This window comes from Tachyglossus aculeatus, chromosome 23 (genome assembly GCF_015852505.1).
Source record: "Tachyglossus aculeatus isolate mTacAcu1 chromosome 23, mTacAcu1.pri, whole genome shotgun sequence".
NCBI classification, from domain to species: Eukaryota; Metazoa; Chordata; class Mammalia; order Monotremata; family Tachyglossidae; genus Tachyglossus; species Tachyglossus aculeatus.
The window spans coordinates 1,606,016-1,619,176 of NC_052088.1; the positions used below are offsets into that span (position 1 = coordinate 1,606,016).

General features: G+C 48.4%; 1 protein-coding gene across 1 annotated transcript in view; it reads right to left on the bottom strand.

Annotated features, from left to right (window-relative positions):
- The window catches only part of MAP3K9 (mitogen-activated protein kinase kinase kinase 9), a 72,763-nt gene that overhangs the window by 14,491 nt on the left and 45,111 nt on the right, over window positions 1-13,161 (bottom strand). The window contains 3 exon segments of the mRNA XM_038765630.1: window positions 5,086-5,326; window positions 9,603-9,778; window positions 11,570-11,718. Of these exon segments, the coding sequence (XP_038621558.1) occupies window positions 5,086-5,326; window positions 9,603-9,778; window positions 11,570-11,718 (566 nt within the window).

Genomic DNA, 13,161 nt, shown 5'->3' on the forward strand with positions numbered 1-13,161 from the left:
GGAAGATACTCCCTAACCAAGCAGGTCATGCCAGAGTACGGTCTCCTTCGGGCAAGGAACGGGCTAGTGTCCAGCAGATCTCCAGGGCTATCTGAAAGATGCCCCTTGAAGCCTCCCTGTCCAGACCTAGGGACCAAATATCAGTGGGATGGGGTGGAAAACTGTAGCAGCATCTATAACTTCCTCATAGAAGCAACGTTTTTCTTTGTTGTAGAGAGACACTAAACTGAATTTTGTTTGTTTCCATAGGAGCTACACACCCTCTCTCTCTCTCTCTCTCTGTCTCGGTGTGTGTCAGGGGCAAATACTCTGTAACCAACCAGGTCATGCTAGAGCATGGGTAAGGCTAATGTCCAGAAGATCTCCAGGGTGGTCTGAGAGACGCCTCTTTTGGCCTCCCTGTTCAGACTTAGGGACTCAAGAGAAGCCAATCAATTTTCAGTGGGGTGGGGTGGAAAACCCCATCATCTACACCTTCCCCAGAGAAACAATGTTTTTTCTTCGTTGTGGAGTGACACTAAATAGAATTCTGTCTGTTTCTATAGGGGCTATGAACATACACACACATACAGGAATCAGAAAACGTGGGTTCTAATCCCAGCTCTGCCACTTGTCTGCTGTGTAACCTTGGGCAAATCACTTCACTTCTCTGAGCTTCAGAGTTCCCTTGTCTGTAAAATGGGGATGAAGACTGTGAGCCCCATGTGGGGCAGGGACTTTGTCCAATCTGATTACCTCATCTCTATCCCAGAGCTTAGAACAGTGCATGGCACATAGTAAATGCTTAACAAATGCCATAATTATTATTATTACTACCTCCCAAAGACGCACCTTCAGATGCAATGTATTTACATTTCTGCAGTTGCCTCAGAGGGAGAGAGCCTACCTCCTTCCCCTCCCCACAGCACCTGTATATATGTTTGTACAGATTTATTACTCTATTTCACTTATGCATATTTACTATTCTATTTATTTTGTGAATTATGTGCATTTAGCTTTAATTCTATTTGTTCTGAGGACTTGACACCTGTCCACATGTTTTGCTTTGTTGTCTGTCTTCCCCTTCTAGACTGTGAGCCCGTCGTTGGGTAGGGACCGTTTCTATATGTTGCCAACTTGTACTTCCCAAGCGCTTAGTACAGAGCTCTGCACACAGTAAGCACTCAATAAATACGATTGAATGAATAATGATGTAATGGCGGGGGGCGAGCAGGGCACACTGCCCCAGACATAGCCCAGAATGCAAAGCTTCTTGTCACCTGACCATCTGTGCTCCGCCTCTAGAAAGCGGTGGTCTGTGTTCCTCAAACTCACCTAGTTTGCCAAGATACCTAGTGACATCATGATCTGAAGGCATTCCCCTCAGCCTATGATGCTAGCTCCCCAGGCATTATCTGACCTGGAGATCAGAGATCTCTCTCTCTCTCTCTCTCTCTCTCTCTCTCTCTCTCTCTCTTCAAAACCTTATTAAGGTCACATCTCCTCCAAGAGGCCTTCCCCGATTAAGCCCCCTTTTCCCAGACTCCCTCTCCCTTCTGCATCGTCTCCGCGCTTGAATCTGTGATCTTTAGACATTCGATCTTCACCCTACTCCCAACCTCACAGAACTTGTGTACAGATCTTTAAATTATTTATTACGAATCACTGATTTTTCCATATTAATGTCTGTCTCCTCTTCTAGACTGTTGGCTCATTATGGGTAGGGAACGGATCTGCTAACTCTGGATGATTGTGTTTGCCCAAGCACTTAGTCCTTAATAAGCACTCTATAGAAACCTCTGATTGGCTGGCTGATTGGAGTGGCTGGATTGACTAACCTCACTTGGGTTTCTCAGAATGATCTTTCCACATGCTTCCGAGACCGAGGATATAAAGATCCACTTGTTGGCAGCTCTGACCTCCTGCCACCTTTACCTGTTAGGCTGACACCTTGCCTAAAACTCCCAGAAAAGGGTTTTCTTTGTCATTTATACCTATCTTCTTGGCCACTACTAAACTTATTTCTTGAGTGAACCACTTGATGCTTTGAGAGAGGCGAGATTAGTTCAGACTGGAGCAGATTTTTACTTTGATTATGCCTCCTTCAGAGTGTGAATAAATAATAATAATTATAATAATAAAAAATGTGGCATCTAAGTGCTTACTATGTTCATTCATTCATTCATTCAATCGTATTTATTGAGTGCTTACTATGTGCAGAGCACTGTACTAAGCGCTTGGAAAGTACAAGTCGGCAACATATACTAAGAGCTGGGATAGATACAAGACAATCTGGTCAGATACTGTCCCTATCCCACAGTGGCCTCACAGGTAATGAATCCCCACCCCTCGCAAACAGATGAGTAAATGGAGCCTCAGAGAAGTAAAGTGATTTGCCCAAAGTCACACAGCACAGGAAGGCTGGAGAAAGCATTAGAACCCAGGTCCTCTGACTCCCAGTCCTGCGCTCTTTCCACTAGGCCATAGCCACCCACACACGCGATGCTGTGTTTCGCTCTCCATACATCTGTTAATATTGATCTTGAGTCCTGTCCCTCTATGTCCCTAGGTATAAATAAGTAAATAATTATATTTGTTAAGTGCTTACTATGTGCCAGGCACTGTACTAAGTGCTGGGGTGGATACGAGCAAATCGGGTTGGACCCAGTCCCTGTCCCATGTGGGGCTCACAATCTCAATCCCCATTTTACAGATGAAGTCACTGAGGCCCAGAGAAGTGAAGTGACTTGTCCAAGGTCACACAGCAGACAAGTGGTAGACCCAGAATTAGAACCCAAGACCTTCTGACTCCCAGGCCTGGGCTCTATCCACTGAGCCATGCTGCCTCTCACCCACTTTCCTGACATCTTTAAACTACTCTGCTGCTTCCCCCGACCAAGAATTTATTCTAGGAGCTGGTCTCCCTGCTAGATTATAAACTCCATGAGGGCAGGGATTAAGTCTACTGACTCTTTTGTACTCTTTCGAGTGCTTTGTACACCGCTTTACACAAAGTAAGTGCATAATAAATGCTAGTAGTAATAGTATTGATTAAATGCTTACTATGTGCCAAGCACACCGACTGATTGATACTACCAGTGGACTGATGGATACTATCAATGGATTGATGATGATGATGATGATGATGATGGCATTTATTAAGCACTTGCTCTGTGCAAAGCACTGTTCTAAGCACTGGGGAGGTTACAAAGTGATCAGGTTGTCCCACGGGGGGCTCACAGTCTTAATCCCCATTTTACAGATGAGGTAACTGAGAAGTTAAGTGACTGCCCAAAGTCACACAGCTGACAATTGGTGAAGCTGGGATTTGAACCCATGACCTCTGACTCCAGAGACCATGTTCTTTCCATTGAGTCACGCTGCACCAATCTATGGAAAATAGGCTGTTTAATTTAATGAGGCACCTGTGAAATTGATAGTGGAAATAGCACGGGCCCGGGAGTCAGAGGACCTGGGTTCCTGTCCTGGCTTGGCCATTTGGCTTTTGAGTGACCTCGGGCAAGTCCCTTCACTTCTCTGGGCCTCATCTTCCTATTTTTCTAAAATTGGGATCCATTATCTGTTCTCCCTCCTTCTTAGACCAGCAGCACCATGTGGAATGGGGACTGTGTCCAACCTGATTATCTTCTACCTACACCAGTGCTTCGAACAGCGGGATCTAAGATAGAAGAGGAGAGGCAGTATGGTTGAGTGGATTCAGCCCAGTTCTGGGAGTCAGAGGGACCTGAGTTCTAATCAAGGCTCTGCCACGCATCCGTTGTGTGACCTCCGGTAAGTCCCTTCACTTCTCTGAGCTTCTGTTACCTCATCTGTAAAATGGAGATTAAGACTGTGAGCCCTAGTTGGGATAGGGTCTGGGTCCAACCTGATTACTTTGCATCTACCGCAGCACAGAAAACAGCGCCTGGTACATAAACTTCATTTCTCTGAGCCTTAGTTACGTCATCTGTAAAATGGAGCTGAAGGCTGTGAACCTCATGTGGGATGGGGGAAAGCAGCAGGGTTTAAAGACGTCAGGAAAGGGGGTGAGAAGCAGCATGGCTTAGTGGAGAGGGCAAGGGGTCTGGGCATCAGAAGGTCACGGGTTCTAATCCCGGCTCCGCCACTGTCTGCTGTGGGACCTTAGGCAGGTAGGGACTGTCTCTATATGTTGCCAACTTGTACTTCCCAAGTGCTTAGTACAGTGCTCTGCACACAGTAGGCACTCAATAAATACGATTGATTGATTGATTGATTCTCTGCACCTCGGTTCCCTCCTCTGTAAAATGTGGGACAAGGACTGTATCCAACCTGATTAGCTTGGATCTACCCCAGCGCTTAGTACAGTTTCCTGTCACACTGTAAGCACTTAACAAGTACCATTTGAAAAAAGAAAATAAAACAGGGTGGGACACATAGTAAGCACTTAAAAAATATGATTATTCTTACAGTCCTCTCGACTATCAGCTTGTTGCCGGCAGGGAATGTTTCTGCTCTATTGCTGTAGTACAGTCTCCCAAGCGCTTAGTTCAGTGCTTCTAGACTGTGAGCCCGTTGTTGGGTAGGGACCGTCTCTATATGTTGCCAACTTGTACTTCCCAAGTACTTAGTACAGTGCTCTGAACACAGTAAGCGCTCAATAAATACGGTTGAATGAATGAATGAATGAATGCTCTGCACGCAGTAAGCACTAAAGCAATACGATCGATTGATATTATTGCTCTACACAGTGAGCACTCAACAAATACAATCGATTGCTCACTATTACTATTATTGTCCTTATTGTTATATAGTGTAGCCTGCCAATTAGCCCAGTGCTTTGCACACAATAAGCATTCAATAAATGTGACTGATCAGTCGAGGTTCTCGCTCTGCAAACGGTAAGCGCTCAATAAACCCGATCGATGGATGGCTAGCATTGCTCAGCATGCAGAAAGCGCTCCATCAATAGGGTTGATGCATTATTGTTCTATATTATAGCCTTCCAAGGGCTCCAAACAGTGCTGTGCACCCAGGAAGCAGTCGATGAACGTGATGGATTTTATGGTTCTTATTCTTATGACTCCGATTGAGGCGGGGATTGTGGTTAGTACTGTACCCACGGACCCGAGGGGAGGCTGATGCGGTTTCCGTCCTTGAGTTTGAGGCGGCTCTTGGCGAAGTGACCCTTGCGCTTGTGGACGGGGGGCTGGTGGTGGGCGAGCTGGTGGATGAAGACATGCAGCTCGCGCTCCAGGACGTGGATCTCGCGCTCGGCCAGCTCCTGCTCCCGCCGTTGCAACTCTTCCTCCTGCAGCTTCTGCTGCAGTGCCGCCTCGCTCAGCTCCTCTTCCCACGTGCGCAGCTCCTGCACCGCCAGCAGGGAAAGCCCCGGGGACATGTGGCGGGAACCCCGCAGCAGAGCCGGGGACGGGCTGTGGACGTGGGATGGCGGGATGGGGAGGAGCAAGAGGAGGACAGGGAGAGCCGGACAGCGGGGGAGCAGGACGCGGGGCGCAGCGGGCTAGGCGGTCAGCTCCTTGAGTGGGGCTGCTAACTCGGGGGCCTTGGACTCACCCCAGCGCTTTGTACAGTGCTCTGCACCCAGCAGGCGCTCAATACATACCACTGATTGATGGGGAGAGGAGGACATGGGAGAGCGGGGAAGGGGAGAACACGTTGGGGCGAGAGAGAGGGAGATGCAGGGGGGTGGGAAAAGGAGGAGACGAGGGGATGGGCAAGAGGGGGTGCGGGTGGGGGAAAGAAGGATTTGGGAAGTGGGGGGAGAGAAAGCCATGGAAGGGCAGGGGAGGGTACACCTGTGCACTTGAGTCGTACCACCTTAAGTTCATCTATCCCCCTTCAGCACTCACATCCACATCTTCATGCTCTGTCACTTCTCCGACCTGTGATTTATTTGAACCTCTTCCACCCCTGCCCCCGACTAGATTGTAAAGTTCCTTGAGGGCAGAGAATGTGTCTACTGACTCTGTTGGACTGTACTCTCCCAAGCGCTTAGGACTGTGCTCTATAAACACTCTATAATAATAATGATGGCATTTATTAAGTGTTTACCATGTGCAAAGCACTGTTCTAAGCACTGGGGAGGTTACAAGGTGATCAGGTTGTCCCAAGCGGGGCTCACAGCCTTTAATCCCCATTTTACAGATGAGGTAACTGAGGCACAGAGAAGTTAAGTGACTTGCCCAAAGTCACACAGCTGACAATTGGTGGAGCCGGAATTCGAACCCATGATCTCTGACTCCAAAGCTCGGGCTCTTTCCACTGAGTCATGCTGCTTCTCCCTATAAAGAACACTGATCTATTGGTTGGTCGATACAGGGGCCGGGGGTCAAAACAGCCCCTCTGGGACAGCTCCTCTAATAATAATAATAATAATAATAACAATAATAATAATAATAATAATAATAATAATAGTAATTGTTAAGTGCTTACCATGTGCCAAGCCCTGTTCTAAGCGCTGGGGTAGAGACATGGTGATCAGGTTGTCCCACATGGGGCTCACGGTCTTAATACCCATTTTACCGATGAGGTAACTGAGGCACAGAGAAGTTAAGAGGCTTGCTCAAGGTCATTCAGCAGGCAAGTGGCAGAGCCGGGATTAGAACCCACGCCCTCTGACTCCTAAGACTGTGCTCTTTCCACTGAGCCACGCTGACAGCATCTTAACAAGCCTCAATAAGACTCTTCACAGAGCTGGGATTCAACTTCAACCCCTGCCTCAAGGATTCTGCTGGTTCTAGCCAGACCAGAGTAGGAATCTGCCTGCCTGAGTCACCAAATCTTTTTTTTTTTTGTGGTATCAGTTAAGGGCCTATGGGCCAGGCACTGTACTAAGCAAGAGACTAAGCTGAGACAAGTTGATCAGTTTGGCCACAGCCCATGTCCCACATGGGACTCACGGTCTCCATCCCCATTTTCCAGATGAGGGAACTGAGGCACAGAGAAGTCAAGTGACTCTCCTGAGGTCACACAGCGGACGAATGGTGGAGCTGGGATCAGAACCCGGATCCTTCTGACTCCCAGCCACGGGGTCTACGCACTAGGCCACTCTGCTTCCCTTAATCTCTCGAAGGACTTAGACCAGGGAAAGGTCAAAGTCCAGAAGAGATTCCAGTGGGTGGAATCAGCATTGCCATTGGTGCTCTGCTGGTGGGCCCAGGTAACTCAGAAAGTCTTCATTATTATTATTAACTGTTATTTCAAACAGGCTCCCAGAACATTGATAATCAGAAATAAGGAAGAGCCCGGGAGTTATAAAATCCAATGGAAACCTTTTAAGGTTTACAATTTTTCTGTCCATCTGGGTCCCTATGCTGACCAGAACCTACACTGTGAGCTCATTCTAGACTGTAAACTCACTGTAGTCAGGGAATCTGTCAGTTTATTGTTATATTTTACTCTCCCAAGTGCTTAGTACAGTGCTTTGCACACAGTAAGCGCACACTAAATACAACTGATCCTGAACTTGCTCAGAAAACTGAGTCACAGTTTCTGAGTCGATTGTCTGAGGGACCGGGTTCTGAGGGAAGGATATCAGTAATGATAATAATAGGAATAATGATAATAACTGTGGTATTTGTCATGCGCTTACTACGTGCCAAGCGCTGTTCTGAGCACCTCCGCACTCACAGTGAAAAGTTGGGGGCTCTTCTGATTGGAGGATGTGACAAGTCACGGTCAGCAACGGAGAATCCGTACTGAGTAATGATGATAACTGTGGTATTTGTTAAGCACTTACTATGTGCCAGGTACTGTACTAAGCATGGGGTAGATACAAGGTAATCAGACTAGATACAGTCCCTCTCCCACGTGGGGCTCACAGTCTTAATCTCCATTTGACAGATGAGGGAACCGAGGCCCAGAAAAGTGAAGTGACTTGCCCATTGTCACACAGCAGGCAAATGGCAGAGCCAGGATTAATAGTAATAATTATAGTATTTATTAAGCACTTACTACGTTGCAGAGACTGTACTAAGCATTGGGGTGGATACAGGGAAATCGGTTCAGACACAGTTCCTATCCCACATGAGGCTCACGTGAAACCAGGTTCTTCAGAGTCCCAGGCCCACTCTCTATCCACTAGGCCACACTACTTCTCTGGTACCCTGGTAGGGAGTAAGGCTCTATAGTAGACGCTGTCGTGGGGGCGTTTTGGCTTCTGACTTACAGAGACGACAGGCTACTGGGCGCTTTCTAAGTAATTTTCTGTGAATAGAAAATGACGGGAGAGTCCAATATAATAGGGTTGGGTAGACACATTCCCTGCCCACAACGAGCTTCCAGTCTGGAAGGACAAGCTCAGGGTCTGAAGCTTTGTCCCGTTCCAACAGTCTGGACCCAATGCTCAACCATATCTCCTTCAAAAGGCCTTAAACAATGAACCCCTCATTTCCCCGGCTCCCTCTCCCTTCTACCTCACCTCACGGATCTCCTACTTCAGCCCGGCCCTCACACTCCACTCCACTAGCCCAAGCTCACTCACCGGGCCCCAATCTCATCTACCTCACCGCCAACCCCTTTCCTACATCCTCCCCTTAGCCTGGAACTCCCTTCCCCTCCATAGACGCCAGACTCCCACTCTCTCTCCCTTCAAAGCCTTACTGAGGTCACATCTCCAAGAGGTCTTCCCCGATTAAGCCCTCTTTTCCTCGTGTCCATCTCCCTTCTGCATCCTCTACACATTTGGATTTGTGACCTTTGAACATTTGATCTTCTCCTCACCCCCCAACCTCACCGCACTTATGTACATAGCTTTACATTATTTACGATCAATTGCTTAGTTATTCATAATGACGTTTCCCCCTCTAGACCATCAGCGTGTTATGGGAAGGGAACATTTCTGCTAATCCTGTTGTTTTGGACTCTTCCAGGTGCTTAGGACGTGGGGAGATGTTGGGGACATCTTTTCCCGGGGCTGGGAGGCCACGGCACCCTCCTTCTGAGGCTGGAGGGCCCGGTGGGATCTGAGGGGAGGGGGACCCCAGGGAAAGAGCCGGGCCAAGCTGCCGGACTCAGGGTGGGGGTGAGGGGAGAAGCGGCATGACTTAATGCATAGAACCTGGGCCTGGGAGTCAGAAGGCTATGGGTTCTAATTTCGGCTCCGCCATTTGTCTGCTGTATGACCTTGGACAAGTCATTCCACTTTTCTGGGCCTCGGCTCCCTCACCTGTCAAATGGGGATTGAGATGGTGAGCCCCTCGTGGGTCAGGGGCTGTGTCCGATCCAACCAACTGGCTTGTACCCATCCCAGCACTCAGTGCAGTGCCTGGCACATAGTATGCGCTTAACAAATACCACAGTTATTATTATTCAAAACCTTATTAAGCATCTTCTCCATGAGGCCTTCCCTGATTAATCCTCTTTTCCCTGGCTCCCTCTCCTTTCTGCGTCATCTCTGCTCTTGGAAATGTGGACATTTGATATACGCTATCGCGCTTTTGTACCCATCTCTAAATTATATGTGATAAATTATTTATTCATATTAATGCCCGTCTCCCCTTTTAAACTTATTATGGGCAGGGAACGTGTCTGCTAATTCTGTTTTTTTGTACTCTCCCAAGCATTCAGTATGACGCTCTGCTTGACAAACCACCAATCGATTGACTGAGGGGTTGATTTACCTTTTCTTTGGCCCTGAGTTGGTCAAACATCTCCTGCACCTCGTGTTTCCAGTCATCCTGCAGACAGTGGAAGGAATCCTTGGGCATCTCGAAGAAGCCGGACTCCTCTATGGTGGTCAGCCGGTCCAGGATACTGGTAAAAGATGGCCTAGAGTGGGGGTCAGCCTTCCAGCAATCTACCCGCAACGAAAGGATAGGGGAGAGTCAAACCTTCAATTATCGTCCCTCTCGCCACCCCACAATCCTTCTCTCTTCCCGAAGTAGTTCATAGAGAAATAGCTACCGGGCAAAAAGAGTTGGCTTCAGGAAGTCAGACACAAACCATTATCCCCTCACAACGGAGGAGCCCCCGGGGGCGGAGAGAAATCCCCGTAGGCAAAGCAGGAAATCAAGGGCTTCTATTACAGGAACCCATTAAGACTGATGATGGTAGATGGTTGTTGGCAACATGGGAAGAAGTAATGGGCTGTGAGGCAGATATGCAGATTTCTGAATCCCACCACATCGCCCGCCCCAGGACCTGAGTCCTGCCATCAGCTCTATTACAGCCGATTCTCTGGTCTCCTACTTCAACTTGGCCCGCACACTTCGCTCCTCTCATGGTAACTTGTTGGCTGTACTTCCATCTTGTCTATCTCACCACTGACTGGGTCTTTGGCCCAGAATGCCGTCCCTCCTCATATCTGACAATGACTCTCCCCCGTTTCAAAGCCTTATTGAAGGCCCATCTCCTCCAAGAGGCCTTCCCCGACGAAGCCCTCATTTCCTCTTCTCCCACTCCCTTCTCGGTCACCCCTGCACTTGGATTTGCTCCCTTTCTTCACCCCTCCATCGGCCCCACAGCACATCCGTCTGGATCCGCCATCTATTTATTTCTACTAACGTCTGTCTTCCCTTCTAAACTGTAGGCTCACTGTGGGAAGGGAACCCGTCTACCAACTCTGTTCTACTGAGGTCTCCCAAGCGCTTAGTACAGTGCTCTGAACAAAGTCAGTCCTCAAGAAATACCACTGATAGATCGAATGACTGAAATCACTCTAGGAGAATGAGTCAAGCGAGGCCTCATTCATTCATCCATCCATTCATTCGTTCATTCGTTTGTTCATCCATTCACAAACTGTTAGTCATACACTCCCATGCGTTTTCGATATATGTCTCCGCTAGAACAATGTCAGGGAGCTGTTATCCACCACGTGAGCCTGGTCGGATATGAAGGCACCCCAGACAACCAATTTCCTCAGCCCCAGGGAAGGGAATTCATTCATCCAGTGTGCAGCAGGGGGCTATTATAGCTGCCCGCTGGATTTCAACAAGGAAGGTCTTAACCTTAGTCCAGTGCTTAGAACAGTGCTTGGCACATAGCAAGTGCTTAACAAGTACCAGAATGATTAAGGTCTGGCTTCTACGTTCCAGAAAAGCCTTCATCATCCTTAGTATTGAGGAGCAGTGTGGTCTAGTGGTTAGAGCCTGGGCTCGGGAGTCAGGAGGACCTGGGTTCTAATTTCGGCTCTGCCATTTGGCTGCTGAGTGACCTTAGGCGAGTCACTTCACTTCTCTGGGCATCAGTTTCCTCATCTGGAAAATGGGGGTGAAGATTGTGAGCCCCATGTGGGACATGGGTTGGGTCCCACCTGATTAGCTTGTGTCTACCCCAGCGCTTAGTAAAGTGCTTGGCACATAGGACACACAAACAAAAAACCAAAACCAATGGCAAAGATTCTCTGTGGGACCTGGGAAAGAAGAGTCCTGGCTGGGCAACGAAAGGGGGAGTGCTTCAGTACAAATGAGTGGCTTTGCTCCTCAAATGCCCCCTCGCCCCCACCCAACGGGACGCCCTCTCCGCACCTTGCCCACCCTCCAACCTCCCAGTGAACGTGACCCGCCTAGCACCAATCGTGATGGGGAAGGCAAGCTTCCTGACCACCTAATCGCCACCCCGTCTGGCCCCAGACTTGGAACCCACCTACCTTCCATGAGTTGGGCAAAGGGCTGGGGGCATGTGGAAGGGATGGGGAGGGCTAGCTTGTTCATGGCCACTCCGTAGGCCACCGCCAGCCCGTCGATGCCTCGGAAAGGGACCTCTCCAGTTAGCAGCTCCCACAGGAGCACCCCATAGCTGGAGAGAGGGAGAGAGGGAGAGGGAGAGGAAGAGAAAGAGGGGGAGAGAGGGAGACAGAGAGAAAGAGGGGGGAGGGAGAGATGGAGAGAGACAAAAGAGAGGGGGGGAGAGAGAGGGAGAGACAGAGAGAGGGAAAAAGAGAGGGAAGGAGAAGGAGAGGGAGGGAGAAAGAGGAGTGAGAAGGAGAGAAGGATAAAGAGGGAGAAGGAGAAAGATGGAGAGAGAGAAGGAGAGAGGAGAGAGAGAGGAGAGAGGGGGAGAGGGAGAGGGAAGCAGAGGGAGAGAAAAAAGGAGAGAGAGGGAAAGATGGGAAAAGAGAGGGGGGAGAGGGAGAGAGAGAGGAGAGCATATCACAAACCACCAATAAAATTCACACAACAGGAACTCTTTGTTGGTAATACCTCCAGGCACCCAGCCTGCCGGTATTATTTTTTTATGGTATTTGTTTTGTTTGTAATGGTATTTGTTCATAAATCAATCTACGGTACTGAATGCTTGTGATGTGCAGAGCACTATACTAAGTAGTTGGGAGAGTTCAATACAACAGAATTAGTAGACATATTAAGTGCTTACTATGAGCCCACCACTGTATTCACTCGTTCTTTTCATTTAATTGCATTTACTGAGTGCTTACTGTGGGTTGTTACCACTGTACTAAGCACTTAACTGAATGAAGCATTGGGGTAAATACGAGTTAATTAATTTAAACACAGATCCTATTCCACATGCGGCTCACAGTCTTCACCCCCATTTTACAGAAGAGGAAATTGATGCCAGAGAAGTGAAGTGATATGCCGAATGTCACCCAGCAGACATGTGGTGGAGTCGGAATTCGAACCCAGGTACTTCTGACTCCTGGCTCATGCCACAGGGCAGGTCATCACCACAAGAATACAATTCCAACCCAATTTGCTTGATCCACTCCAGTGCTTAGTACAGCACATGGCAGATAGTAAGCGCTTAACAAATACCACAATTATTATTATTATTGTTATTATAATTAATAGAGCCCTCTAGACTGTAAGCCCATTTTGGGAAGGGAGTGTGTCTACCAACTCTGTGATTTGTACTCTCCCAAGCGCTCTGCACCCAGTAATCGCTCAATAAATACCATCGGTTGATTTATATCTATAATTTAGTTATATTAATGTATGACTCCCCCTTCAGACCGTGAACTCGTTGTGGGCAGGGAACGTGTCTACCAACTGTGTGATACTGTCCTCTCCCAAATGCTTAGTGCAGTGCTGTGCACACAGCAAGCACTCAGTCAATATCACAGATCAATCAAAGACTATCTCCAGAGAAGCAGTGTGGCCTAGTGGATAGAGTCTGGGCCTAGGAGTCAAAAGGTCATGGGTTCTAATCCCCGCTCCGCCGCTTATCTGTTGTGTGACCTTGGGCGAGTCACTTTGATTTTCTGCACATCAGTTGCCTCACCTG